The 13,952-nt window shown below is 52.5% G+C and overlaps 1 protein-coding gene across 9 annotated transcripts in view; it reads left to right on the plus strand.

The window, feature by feature from the left end:
* Positions 1 to 13,952, plus strand: part of LOC119435666 (neural-cadherin) — a 259,627-nt gene that overhangs the window by 194,808 nt on the left and 50,867 nt on the right. For all 9 annotated transcript variants that reach the window (XR_005188868.2, XM_037702430.2, XM_037702441.2 and 6 more), the window contains exon 17: positions 11,570 to 11,685. Coding sequence is in view for 8 of the 9 variants with exons in the window: in XM_037702430.2 (XP_037558358.1) it covers positions 11,570 to 11,685 (116 nt within the window). In the remaining variant the exon portion in view is untranslated. The remainder of the gene's footprint in view (positions 1 to 11,569; positions 11,686 to 13,952) is intronic.

The following is a 13,952-nucleotide window of genomic DNA, read 5'->3' on the forward strand; positions in this document are numbered from 1 at the left end:
TTTTTACAATGCAGGTGCTCAAAATATAATAGTCCTCCGCTACGGCGTGTCTCATAATCAGATCGTGCTTTTGTTACGTAAAAACCGTAGAAAGAAAAAAAAAAGTTTTTATCGTCTTTGAACTGCCGGTCAGGACGAACCTCTTACCGCCTATATACCTGACTCGGCGCATGCGTGGAACCGGCCCGCACATATGCCTTTTTTACAGGCGGCCGCAGTCTCCGATCCGGCCTGCCAAAAAGGCATCATGAGTGGTGAGGTGTCTCCTCGAGTGACGGACCGTGCACGTGTACAAAGAATCCTTACGTCTCGCTGATTGATGCAGGAAGTCTTGCTACTGCATCCCTTACGCAGGGCACCCCCCGTATCCGAGAACGCGAGGAGGAGGGTCGACGCAGCGTGTTAAACTCTCGAGCAATATATTTTCTCGCTGCCCTCTTCTCTCTCTGCTGTCCCATTGAGTGCAGGGCACGCTTGAGCGGCGGGACATTATGTGACTGCGCCTTCCTCATGATAAATTTCTTCCAGCTAGTGTGCTGAGCCGCGCGGACTCTTGGTCCTGCACTTTTCTTTTTTTCGATCAATTTCTTTCTTTTTTTTCTATGTTTTACACTATCACTTCTTTGTCCTTCTCTGGTCGTGGATGAGGGGGGCTGCGTTGGGGGGGAGGCAATAAAGAGCAGTGGACTGTACGTGGAAACGCCGGTAAAAGTGGCCTGGCGAGGGACTCTGTCGTGCTCTTTGCGAAAGATAATTAATTTGGGCGCGCGCGTCGAGAATTTTTAATCAGGCGTCGCTCGCTCCAGCGCCCGCTCTGCGCCAATGCCAATTAGCAGGCTAGCGGAACAGGGCTGCCATATTCGGCATGAATAGTCAGTTTTTCTTTTCTTCCGCTCCCAACTGTGGCGGCATCTCTCCTCTCCCGGGGGTCCTGACCCACCGGCGTCCGGGCACTGCCCGGTCGTGGCCCTCCTTCCTCCGCGCGTCTCAATTTGCGTCTCAGCTCCCCCCCCCTCCTGCTCACCTACGTCTTTTCTGCCCTGCGCGCGCCGTCGTCATTTTTCACGGTCGTGTGTCTTTTCACCGCGCCGAGGTAATTCATTGCCCTGAGCGCACTGCCGTGGCCTCCTTATTCTTCTCGTGTATTACGTATCGGTTTTTCATTTGGCCAGTGTTTGGCCAGCTTAGCCTATCGTGGCCGTCCCTTTTTCTGCGGTCTTCTAATGAGGACCAAAAATGCCCTGCTTTTCATTGTTCATGGTGGGAAATTGTGGAAACGAGAGTGTGTGCTTGTTTTTGGTGGTTTTCGGCGCTCCCCATTTTTCGAGGCTCTGTTAGGTCGACGGCAGGCGCCCACTGTTGAGCTTACGCAGTCGAGTTATGCCCAAAGCACTGAGGCCCACTGCGTTTCGCGACTTCTCTTGGTCGTTTGTCCCCCAGGCTGAATTACGGTTTTGTTAGACAGAAGTTTACAGCGCCGCGCGCTTGCGATCGCGCAGGGGCTGCCTTGCATATATGACGGCATATGTGACACATATTTTCATAATTTTGTTTACCTAAATTTGGTATTTATGGTTCGGAATTTTCTTTGGTGCTGTTAGAAGGCTCGGGTGCTTGCTTGCGCGAAGGCCCGTTGTGCATGCTTATGATACGAACAACACACCATAGCGGTAAACTTCCCGCAGCAGCGGGTACAAACGGGCACGAGAGCAGTGTTTTCCGGACCGCCACACTAGCTACTGGCCACGGCCCGTCGCTGATGTCTCGTAGAGTCGCTTGTTCCAGTGGCTGTGATGAGTGAGCATTCAGTTAATTCTAACGTTAAGCAACTCTCAGGTCATGTGACACGCGTATTGAACGATCCAGTGTCTAGACTATAATGGATCAGCGCCGACACAGTCTGTAGGTCTAGCCCGATTCGAAGTCCGTAGAGGACGTTCCAAGAGCAACCGCCAATAACGACAAAAATCCAGAGTTTTATGACTGGTTTACCTGCTCCTCGCCACATTTTCACGCGAGAAAGAAGACAGGTTGATGCTCGCAGCGCCGTCGACTGCGAAGCGCGATTGTCGGCGAGCCGTTTGCACTCCCCAACCGTGTCCGTATCATTAAGGATCTCCGTCAGTGCGGCATCACAGTCAAGCGTGCTGTTGCTGCGACTTGATTCCATGAGCGTGGCGTGACGCTTCGCATCCGATTGACAAGACTGCCGCTGTCGGATTGCCTTTCGGGTCACGAGATGTGTTAGCACACACTATACTCGGCGCCGCGTCTTTCACTGCCGCCCGTTTCTGTTTTCACTTTTATTTATTTTTTTCTATACGCTTGCTCACTCCAGCATTTTTTTTAGATCTTTTTACTCAAGGCGGACGCTCGCTTCGTGGACGTCAGTTTCAACTGCGTTACTGGCCGCTTTGTCTTCGCCGCCGTGTACGCTCTGCGATTCAAGTCCCGTCTGGCGCCTCAAACGACATCAGTGAAGTTTTGAGTCGTCGCGAAGCGTTTGTTTTCTTCCCGCACTATGCTCTCTCTGGGGTCGAGCGACGGCGCCTTCATGTCGCCCCCCGCAGCTCGGGCACATTTAGAGTCACGCGTCTGGCTGCGCTCCCTTCAGACGGCCGTGGACGGTTTGGGAGCGCGCATTCTTCGATCGAAGGAGCGCGCCCATTCGTCAGGGTCACTGCGCCGTCCACCAGTCAGTCTCCGGACGCGAATCGGCCTGTTGGAAATCGTCATCCTGCGCTGCTTCCTCTTTTTATCTCTACGCTTTGAGACCGCCTATGCCACATCTCGCGTGCGCCTCCTTCCCACCGTTCCCAATCCGGAACGTTTCGGAGATCTCTCAATGGCCGAGACAATCGTGCGCGCGTGTCGATTTTTGTTGCTTGAGTGCGCAATGGACTAATCGGTGCCTTTGTCGCAGTTGGCGTTTTAGATATTCTCCTCTCCACCTGCGCTCCCCCCTTTTTTATTGCGATCAATTATATGGACACTTAACCGGGTTTCTGCCGTCGGCGTCGCCGTCGCCGTGAGGTTCCGTATAGATTCCAAGGGCGATAAAATCGTCGCCGCGCGCCGTATGGGCGAGCGAAAGCGCGCGGGGAGCGCGCGCTATCACGGAGGGCGAACTCCCCCTCGCGCTATCAGGGAGAGCGAACGCACACGGCGGAAAGCAAACGCGACCGTCGCGCGAAAGCCCGTGGGGGTATGGGAGGGAAGGAGGCGGGGCGGCGCTGTGCTCCGGCACCAAAGGCGTATCTTGCCACTCAATCTCCCACGCGAAAGCAAGAAAGCGGGAAGGCAGCGCGGGAAGGAGGGGGGGGGGGGGCAGCTTCTCCTCTGCCAACAACTTCTCTGCACAACTCCTCTGCACTTTGCCCTGCGTTGGCGGTCGCCCGCACCGTCTCTTATCACCACACGGCTCTGACCTTTGTATGCGCAGTGCATTCGCCGCTCAGTTTACGTTGAAGCGATAGACCGCGCGAGCCTTCGCTCGCTGCGGCGGCTGCGCTTGCTGCCAGCGTTTTGACAGTCGTTGTCTGCGGTCATTCATTGTGATCTATTCATGTTTGCTTGTGCGCGCTGACACCACGATTGTTAATTCAGTTAGTAAGCGAATGTGTCAGTTTATGCAGCCAATAAAACCACTATTCCTGCTCCGAATAGTTCTCTACTAATTTGCTATCGCAATCGATGCTTCGCCTTTCGGGCGAAACTGCGACATTTTTGTCATTGCTGCAGCATTGAGCGAGAGCTTGAACTTCAGAGCGGCCAACAAGCGTGCGCTGTCCCCTTGCGTAATATTGGATATCGCCGGGTTTCGAAGGCGTTGATTCGCGATGAAACGAAAAGCATCGAACTTCTCGGAATCTCGCACTGCTAGGCCAGTGCAAGCGGCACGACGGTGCAATAGTACGCGCCGCCATCTGTCTGGACAGAAAACACGGTTTCGGCACTTTGGATTTTCGCGCTCTTGTAGATCCGCCGCGCGAGGCAATTTTTTTTCTATATTGCGTAGTGTCGCAAGGCGTGCTGCAGATCCCATAGTCTGATTCTGCGCCACGTGATGCAGATCGAAGAGGAGCTCAGCGAGGGACATGTTTAACACGTGTATCATTCACATAGTCGAACTTCGTGTACAGCGTGGCTGGGTGTCACAGACCCCGTGAACGAGGCGCAGACGCCGGACCAAATTCCAAAGCCGACTTATCAGCTTCCGAAAATAATCCCACGAAAGCAAGGACAATTAAGAGTGGGCCCTCTGGTGCGCCAGCGAACGCCGGTTGCTGTCCAAAGACCGAGTCAGAGCCCAGAGTTGTCAAAACACAACAAAATATATTCTTCACACAAGGCAGTTAAACACACACTTGCACACTTAGGCTAGACACAACACAATACAAATCAGATGGGTATTAACAACCACAAGAAAATAATTAACGACAAGCACTAAGAGTCCAACACAGAAAGTACAAAATAAAAAGGAACACTAAGTGTCCAATCGTATTAACCAGTGTTGGTGTTGGAGTCAGACGATCTCGGCGTAGCTCGTGGCAAATCTCGAAGAAACTTCTTCCGGAAATGCAGACGCTCGATGAACCCGTCGACTAGCTTGCCGGGGAATCCCCTTCTTCCACAGACGCTTGGTCTTCACGTTACATCACTTCACCGGTGCGGACTGAACTCTCGAACTCCTGAATTCCACCCTCTGATTCTCGCACGGCAGTTATATAGCTTCCACAGGCGTTCTCGAACTTTCCTATCGGTGTCGTGATCTCGTAGCATGGTCAAAGCTTGGGAAGCTTCGAGTCTTTTCCGTACCTTCGACCGCCGCTGTCGGAGCATTCTCGAGGGGGGGTGATGACTCATCCTGTTGGTGTATGCTCACGCGGTAGTAATGTCTGTCGACTCGCCGGGTGAGAAGGTGTCTCGGCGCGCGCGTGTGCTCTCTCTCTCTCTCCGGTTAACGTCGCTTCGTGCTTGAGGCGTATGCGCTCTCCCCCTCTGTTGAAGTTGCGGCGGGGCCGGCGTGTTCTTTCGCTGGCTTGCGTGACACTCGGCGCGCGCTTGGATTACGCGCTCTTTTGTGAGACTGGTAGGGCGTCTTGCGCTGGAGTTTGAGGTATAGTAGCGGCGCCTGGTGGCGGCGAAAAACGTAATCTGGGTAGTACCAGCTTGGATAGTATTGAACCCTGGCTGTGGCGAAACACGTTTCTAGCCGGGTCTCGCGTCGATTCGCACTTTTTTCTGCCCTGTTTCGAGTGCGAAAAGGCTCGTCACTTCTCACAGACCATGGCGACCAGGCTGCGAGCTGGCCGCAGCCTATAGTTTTACGAAAAGGGACTATCCGTGTGCCGTGGGACGCAATGCTGGAAGCAGAAGACATCGGTGACGCCGATCCGGTGTGGAGATGGGTTTGCACAAGGCTTACCCTACGAGCGACGGCCAGGAAAGGGCACGACGCTCCTCCACTCCGCAACGCACAAAGGCGCTACGGCAGGGTTCGTCGACTCTCCGACACGGCGCAGAGAAGGCTCCGGAGTCAGATCGCCAACAAACTCGGGTTTATTCACCCAAGGTACAGCTCAGTGCGACAGTCACGGCGCTTACGGGCCAAGGCTCGCCGCAAGACCGATCGAGTACGCGCGCCCGCTGCGCTAGGGCTAACCGGGTAGCGGTCCGCCAAGCGCGATAACGAGGAGTCGCGAGAACAAAGGTCCCATGTAAACACCTCGTTGCGAGCCTGTGAGCCTCTCTCTCTGCCGCGGCGAGGAAGCGCTCAGCGGACGAGAGCTCGGGTGGAGAGGGTGCCCGGGGGCCGCCGCGCGGGAGGCCAATCAGGGCGCGTCCCGGTGACGTGTCTCGCGGGGCAAGCCCAATTCCGGGGGGGAGAAGCACGGTTTGCGCGGGAGAGTAAGTCCGGCGCGCTAGCCGTGTCCGCCATGTTGCCGTTACAGCGGCGGTTCCCGGGGATCGAGCTAAGCGCCACGCGCGAGCTGGGGGACGAGGCGCGGGAAGGCCCCTCGATCCCCACACCGGAGACCTAGCTCAGCCTCGAAAAAGCGTCACCGTCGTTACTGCTGCGTCGTGGGCTGCCATGAACAAGATCGAAGGCCTGAATCCCAACATCAGATTCTACCGTTTTCCTTCAAGGCCTCACGATGCGGAGCGTCGGGCGCGCTGGATAACTACAGTTCTTCGTGTTGGGTAAGCGAAATGGAAGACCGACATAGCAGTAGGCATGGCTGGTGATTCACGATTCGAGACCCAGCCACAGCGACAATTAACAATTCGACCGGTGCGAAGTGGTGAAGTGACCAGGTGTGTGCAAATGACCACAAATGGTCGGGCTAATTCGGTGACAATTCACTACCCCACTACGAGCAGCACAGGTTAGAGAGTTGAATGTGCTCATCCTTGACCTCAAGCCAGCACGTTGAGGCAGCACAGCAAGGTAGTATTGATTACAGCCAATCGATGTTCGAGCGCTGTCACTAAAAAGCTACATCAAGCGAGCAGTGCACGAGCGCGTGCTGCAGCGCGATTCGCACGTACGTACGTTACTGCGAGCTTATATGCATTCATCAGTTATTTATCAATTGCTAGACAGATGGCCGCTACTACAGCGCAGGCATAACTACTTGTCTAGCGGCATGAAGTCAACAAAGATTGCAGGAGACCCGCCGTTTCGCGGTATGTCGAAAGACCGCTGCCGTCGCGGCGCGTACGATCGTGCGCTCGAACAGTTCGTACACCGCGGCATGCTGAAAGACCGCTGCCGTCGCGGCGCGTACCGTCGTGCGCTCGAGCAGTTCCGTACATATGTCTGCTTATCGCTGCTCTGAATTCATTTATAGAAAGCATTTCCTCGCGTTTGTGCGCCTGAATCTAGCAGCGTGCAAAGCTTACCTGAAGTTCAACTTCGCACGTGCGTGACTCGCTTCACTTGCGATTGACACCGCGCTAAAACTTCGCCGCTTATTTCTTGAACGGCGTACACGTATTCGGCGTTGCATAATTTCTTGCCTTTACGCAGCATGCCACCCATGGAAAAATCTTCGGCGCCCGATATTCGCTGCAAGCCGTGGTACAACACAACCGAAAGTGGCGGGTCCATATTGTAAACGTGCTTCCGGAAGCAGACGACCGAGCTTGGGACTACCCAGTTTCGGTTTGAGGGCGCTTTTTAGCACCATTTTTGCAGCGCCCCCTTGGCAACGCAAGAGCCCCTAGCTGCTGCGTAAACATGCGCGAGCTTGTTTCGCCGTCTTGTTCCTCGGTCACCGCTTTCTGCGCTGAGAACGATGTGCTGGCCGCGTTCATCATGTTTATACGTAGACGTGCATGCCGCCTTCCTCTATCTTCCACCTCGTGAAGATTTAGTGACGTCTGGGAAACAAGAAGCGGACAGATGGAGTCCGCGGAGTTGTTCTGGGACCCCACTGGCTCTTTGCCGGTGGTTGCTCTGCGTTGACTCGATTTGTGTGTCTCAAGCGCCGCGCTCCATTATCGTTGCCTTAAAGCTCGGCCCATAAACGCACGCCTGTGGGACCTTGTAAAGCATTTTTCTTTTTATTTGCTGCGCGGCTACGGTGTATACATAGGCCTCTCAGGGACGCACCCGAGGAACAAATGTTAGACAAGCGCCGCGCGCTTGCGATCGCGCAGGGGCTGCCTTGCATATAAGACGTCTCTTGACTGTGCCTCGCAGTAATTCACGCCGGTGTTTTTCTGTACCCCGTCTCGTACGTACGCCTTGTGAGCAAACATTGCGCCGTAGTTCCGACGGTGTTGGATTGCATTTCTTGTGCCGACTTGAACTCGAAGTGTTAATCCTGAATGTTTCGTGCGCTACTGCGCGAACTAGCGCCGCTATATATGCGTCTGCCCTATGGGAGTTATTGTATGCCTTCTACCAATGTAGGTCGTCGTGTCCAGCAGCACCCGTGTTACGGTCTCTGGCCTTGCTTGAGGTAAAGGGAAGGGGGGGGGGGGGAGGCTGCGACCCTAATAACGTTTTATCTCTCTCTCTGATCGAAATTGGTGCAGAGTGTTGTTTAAGCTTGAATGCGCAAGAAAAGACACAGAATTTATGGTTGGTATATGCTTGAAGAGTTCTTATTCAGTAAAATAAAGATCTGCGCGTCCAGGTTATATGAGCCTGGACTCTACAGCAAGAGCTCCACTCTGGAACCATGAACAGAGTATATACTTTTGCCTTCGCCGGAATGTCTAGCCCGCGCGGGTGCAATTGCCGGCGGAGCTGCTGGTTTGATTAGCGCTGTTCCTAAAGGGACCGCTTCTCGCAGCGGGGCCGAGCTCTCGGGATGAGAGCTTATGCTGTCGCTGACCGCCTTCCCATGTTGCAGCCAATCCGCCACGTCCTATCCAGTGCGCCGACCCTTTCCCAATGCCCCGGCAGTATAATTCGAATAGCAGCGGTACTCGCTGAAGTCTCGGGTGTATGTGCGTGTGCGTGCGCGCATGTGTGTATCTGCGTGTGTGTGCGTGTGTGTGTATAGGAACCAACAAACAATGACACCGCAAGAACATTGTTTGTTGGTTTCTTAGCATATGACTAATAAAAATCGGGCCCCCCGGTTTCCTTTCTTGTCGCATATAGTGCTCTCGCCGCTTTTTGGGGAGCGCCATATTGGCCGTATGTCGCCGGGGCGAATAGAAGCATTTAATGACGTCGCCCGGCCCGCGCTTTACGCGCGTCTCGTGTCGTCTGCGAAAAGGGGTTCGTTGCGCCGTCCAGTCTAATGAAAACGCGGTTTTGCTTAGTCCTGCTGCTGTATAGCTGTGATCGTATGTGCGCCGTCGCGAGGTCCTCATTTCAATTCCTGTTTCCGTGTCGTTGTGGTTTCTGCTTTCCGCGAATTGCGCTGTTAAAAGCGGTTAGCTTCACGCGAATGCGTCTACAACGCGCGTTTGCATCTTCCCGAAGCGGCGTGAGAATCGCGGTGACGGAAACCGACCAGAGCGAAGAGTGCTCGCAGGACGCGAACGAAAAGCCCAATAAGTTACTTTCGCGTTTTCCTGCGGCAGTCCTTCACTTATTTTACATGTGACAACTGGTATTCTCGGGAAAACACGGGGAAGGCGGGAGATGGAAATTCAAGACGATGAGCAAAACGAGAACCAGGTGAAAGCAAGAGCCAGCGTTTCGACAGGTGGACTTGTCGAAACGTTGCTGCAGGCACTGCAATTCTGATGGTGCTATCGCATTGCCTGCAGTCGCTCAGATGTGGCATGTGGACCCTAGCGTCTTTGCCTGATTCCTCCGGGTTCAGCGTCGGTGTCTCGCCGAGTGTCTGGACGCAGCGGGGGCGTCTGTGGCACGTTGGGGGAACGCAGGAACAACATGGACATTTACAAAAGGGGTCAACTCACCGGATAGGCTCAGCCAGAGGTCTTCCGGTCACATGGGTCGCGGGATGGGTGTGATCGGCTGATCACGTGTTTTTCAGGTATTCTAAAGCGTTAAGCATCGCTATGTTTCGTACTTTAGGTGTATGCTTCCTTCATCACTCGCGAAATGGCGCATTATCCTGCTAGCCATTGCTACATCCACGTCGCATACCATCAGGCCATCTGAAGTTGTTTGCGTTTAAGCAGAAGATGTAAACATTTAAGTTGGAAATCAAATACAGTTGCGCACATCGTGTGGCTCATAGCATAGTATTTAATTGAAATTACCCAAGAAAGCTTCGCTGGTTAACGTAGATTACAAGTAGTGCGATAAAATTAAAAATGTACCGCATTAAAATTTTTTTTTCGACTAAGTTTCACTGGGACTAAGACCCACCAACACCAGAGACAGTCTGGTTCATTGAGGCTCAGACGTCGCAACTTAAGCTAGAAGAATTACTTACTGCGGAAAATGGCATTTTTATGGTGCTTATGGTATCGATGTGGAATGTTCCGTCCACATATGTGGAAAAGGAAAAGAAATGTGTGAAAGCAGAATGGAGCCGTTTTTCCTGTTCTCTGCAGTTTTGGTTGTTGCAGAACTCGGTGATTAGAATATAAAGCGCCTCCCTCTGCGGGTTAATAATTTAGGATACTTTCCGTGAGCCAGGAAACTCGAGGAGGTCCTTCCATAGCGATGAGCGCGCGTTCTTTGTTGTGCATGCGTGATCGGTTATTTAAAAAGAATCGGCGAGATTTTTTTCTTTTCTTTTTTATTTGGCTGTTTTTCTGCACATTAAAGGAACTCCCTCGAGTGCGGTTCATTAAAATTCATTATGCACACTGTCTTTTGCCGCCTGACATCAGTCGACATCGTAGACGCTTTATTATACGCTCGCAAAGTGCGGTGCAATAAGTGTGTTCCAGCCCTTGGGAGAACGTACCATATCTTCGCCTTGCACTTATAATTTCACTCATGCTCGTGCGGCGTAAACGCGGTTTTATTTGTTAATTTTTTGCCCTTCGGAGGGTCCATATTTTAACGGTTTAGGTATGCGGAGCACGCGTCAAATGATGCTTGCATCCGAGTGTGAGCGTTGTGCGACGGTTTAACCTATATCCGAGCTGTCTTCAACCTAATTTTGCCTTCCCTGATGTTTTGCCTCGTATTTGGGAGCACCATCTCCCAATCACCTCGTATTCTTTCTTCTTCCATCCCCTGGTTCTGTACTGTAAAAGTAAGGGGGGGGGGGGGGGGGGAAGCAAGAATACCAGCATTCCAGGCATCGTATTCGCAACATACTGCTGCTGCGGCATATACTCTACATCGTATGGGGATATTAATACCACGTATTGCGCTTGATGTATCTTGGGATTTTACGGTGCAGTTCTTTTATCATAATCGGCTTTCTTTTTTCGTGCACGTCTCCCTGGATAGCAGGCAGGCGTTGTGCCCCTTCTAGCAGGGCTGTGTTCCTCCCTTTTGTTCCTTTGCGTCTGCATTCTATTCCTATATACCGAACACGCAAGGATGGCGACCGGTGATCTTTGTTCGGAATGGACGCGGCCAGTCAAAACATCAGTCGACTTGAGTTGTTTGTGTTTGCGTTGAGCGGCAGTTATGAGTGATGAAACGGGCGCATCGAGTTTGTACGCTTATCCGAGCAAGTGTATACCTGCGACCGAACCATCGATCTAGCGATTTCAAGCCGATCATTCTAGCCACTACGCCACTGCCTCTTTGTGTTGGCGAACAGGTATTTACTTGCATTGGGCGCTGACGAACGCCGACGGCAACGCCAATGATTTTCCATACAACAGCGTTCGTCGCGACGCGGTGCCTGCAACGTTTGTGCGCTGCGGTGCGCTCCACCGGCGTTGTGAAGACACACCGATGTCTCTTTACGGGATGCGCGCTGTGCTAGCAGTGCTCACGACCGCTGCTGTGTGACCGTTCGGTTGTTAAGGGCTTTACACTTTAGTCGACGGGGTGGTTCATTTTCGGTGTTTTTATGTCCGCCTGGATATTTGAGCTAGACGTGACGTCATACTGCTTTCGAGATGTGCGGCTACGCACAGCCGCGAGGAAACGGTGTGCGGTCTGTGAGGGCAGTCCGCGCCATTCGTGACCCCAGCGGTCGTCTCTTTCTGTTCGCAGCCTCGAGGATACGCTACGAGATCACCCAGGGAAACATAGGAGGAGCGTTTGCGGTGAAGAACGAGACTGGCGCCATCTACGTGGCAGGCCCTCTCGACTACGAGACCCGGAAAGAGGTAGGGCGCAGCCGCCTGGCTCAATAAATTGCCCACGATGCTGCTTTTGTTAACTAGAATAAGCATGTGCACCCCACCCCGTTACCCAAAATGCGTCATCATCGTCGTAGAGATCATCATCATTCATTGCGAGCCCAGCTTTGCAGATCTTGTCTTGGCCCAAAAAAGCACTGATGTCTTGCAGCATCTTTCATGCTTTTTTATTTCTAATGTCAGTAATTGGCCGTACCTACTGTGTTATGCAAGGGAGATCTATACTCTCACAATCTACTGGTTGCACAGCCAATGCTTCGAGCCTTGCAATTACATCAGGGACTGTATTCTAGAAATTATTTTGAATTATGAAGTTTTGTGCGTCACATATTTCTCTCTCTCTCTCTCTCTCTCTCTCTCTCTCTCTCTCTCTCTCTACGTTCCTTTATTCCTCAGTTTGCCTTTAATAGCCACGTCGTGCTGCTAAGCTTGAGGTCGCAGGTTTGACTCCGACAACGGTGGCCACATTCGATGGGGGTTAAATGCAAAAATGCTCGTTTACTTAGATTTAGTTGCACATTAAAGAACAACAGGGGGTCAAAATGAATCCACAGTGTGCCTCATAATCAGATAGTGCTTTTGGCACATAAAACCCCAGAATGTAATTTTAAATTTTAATAGCCACTGGAACTCTCACAAATATCTGGCCAGTGACAAAATGCAGCATTGCAATGTAAAGAATATTTCAACTTTTCATGTAATGTAAATGATCACATTTTAATTTACCTGTGTGTGTGTGTGTGTGTGTGTGTGTGTGTGTGTGTGTGTGTGTGTGTGTGTGTGTGTGTGTGTGTGTGTGTGCGTGCGTGCGTGCGTGCGTGCGTGCGTGTGTGCGCGCAAAAGGACACTAGTTCCGAACAAGTTGGGAACAGTCTGACCAAACTGCTTCTTTCCCACTTTCTGGGTTAGGTGTCCTTGGGCGTTTGTTCTCATTTTATAGCGGCCGCAATATATTGTGATCATAGAAAATTTATAGTGTTCGGAAGTCTCCGGGGTGCTTCTGTTTAATTATATTTGAACATAATTTGCAGTGGTGGTTCAACTGCGCCATTTGCGCCATTTTGCGAGAATTCGACTTGCCTACTCCTGGCTGCGCCCACTCAAGTACCATTTGCGCCAATTGCGCAAAAGTTCGGTATTTACGCGTTTTCACGGCAATGCGATGTTTTAAGTACTATTTGTCAACGACTGATTTTCTGGACGCCCGATATTTCGGACATGTCGGATAATTCGAACGCCGTCGCGGCACCGCCACTGTACCCCATGCGCATTAGCGCACCCAGGATCTCTGCCAGGAAGGGGGGGGGGGGGGGGGTGACAGTTTGCCAATGCCATCTAAACAGCACTAATTTCAATTTCTTCACGGGAAATTGTCAAAAAATGCGCTTTTTGCACAAGTTTGTGAGTGTGCAGACGATTGCGCGTCTTACATCTTAGTTGCAGTACTCAAAGGCTCAAGGAAAGAAAAGGGGTTAAACAAAAGGGGGGGTTAACTCGGCCTCAGGGGGAGGTTACAACCCCCGACCCCCCCCCCCCCCCCGTCGGTGTGCCACTGTCCCAGTAGCACCAGGCAGGTCTGAAGTGTTGAAATGAAAGACAGTCTTTTTGCGAGTGTGCAGACGATTGCGCGTCTTACATCTTAGTTGCAGTACTCAAATGCGCAAGGGAAGAAAAGGGGTTAAACAAAGGGGGGGGGGGGGGGGGGTTAAGTCGGCCTCAGGGGGGGTTACAACCCCCCCCCCCCCCCTCCGTCGGTGCGCCACTGCCCATGAGTCAATGTATAAGGACTGTATAATGTATAAGGAAAAAACCCTTCGCCATCTGCTTTTCCGGCATTTTGCCATGACCCCAGGTCCGAAACGGCATTGATCGCAGCCACCACCGCCGCGCCGCCATTTTGATTATCTCGCCGCCTCGAACCGGCGCTTTCGCACGCAGATCCGCTGGCAGCCGTAGCAGCGCCTCCGGCGCTGGCCGTAGCCACCACCGCGGCAACGCTAGGCCTAGCTACTTCAACGTTCACTACCAAGATTGTTGTTCGGCGCAGTGTTTTTCATTAAAGCAATTCGCCGCTGTTAGCACTGGCGTCGACTCTGTCTTTGTAATCCTCGCCACTGGCTTCGAAGCTCGGAAAGCACAACGTGTTGCATAATGCCGGTTGCCGAAAGTCAGCTTCGCCTCAGTACAGCAGCGTTACGCGGTGAAGCATATGAAGAGTGGGAAGGGGAATTGTC

Source organism: Dermacentor silvarum, chromosome 1, assembly GCF_013339745.2.
Source record: "Dermacentor silvarum isolate Dsil-2018 chromosome 1, BIME_Dsil_1.4, whole genome shotgun sequence".
In the NCBI taxonomy this organism is placed as follows: Eukaryota; Metazoa; Arthropoda; class Arachnida; order Ixodida; family Ixodidae; genus Dermacentor; species Dermacentor silvarum.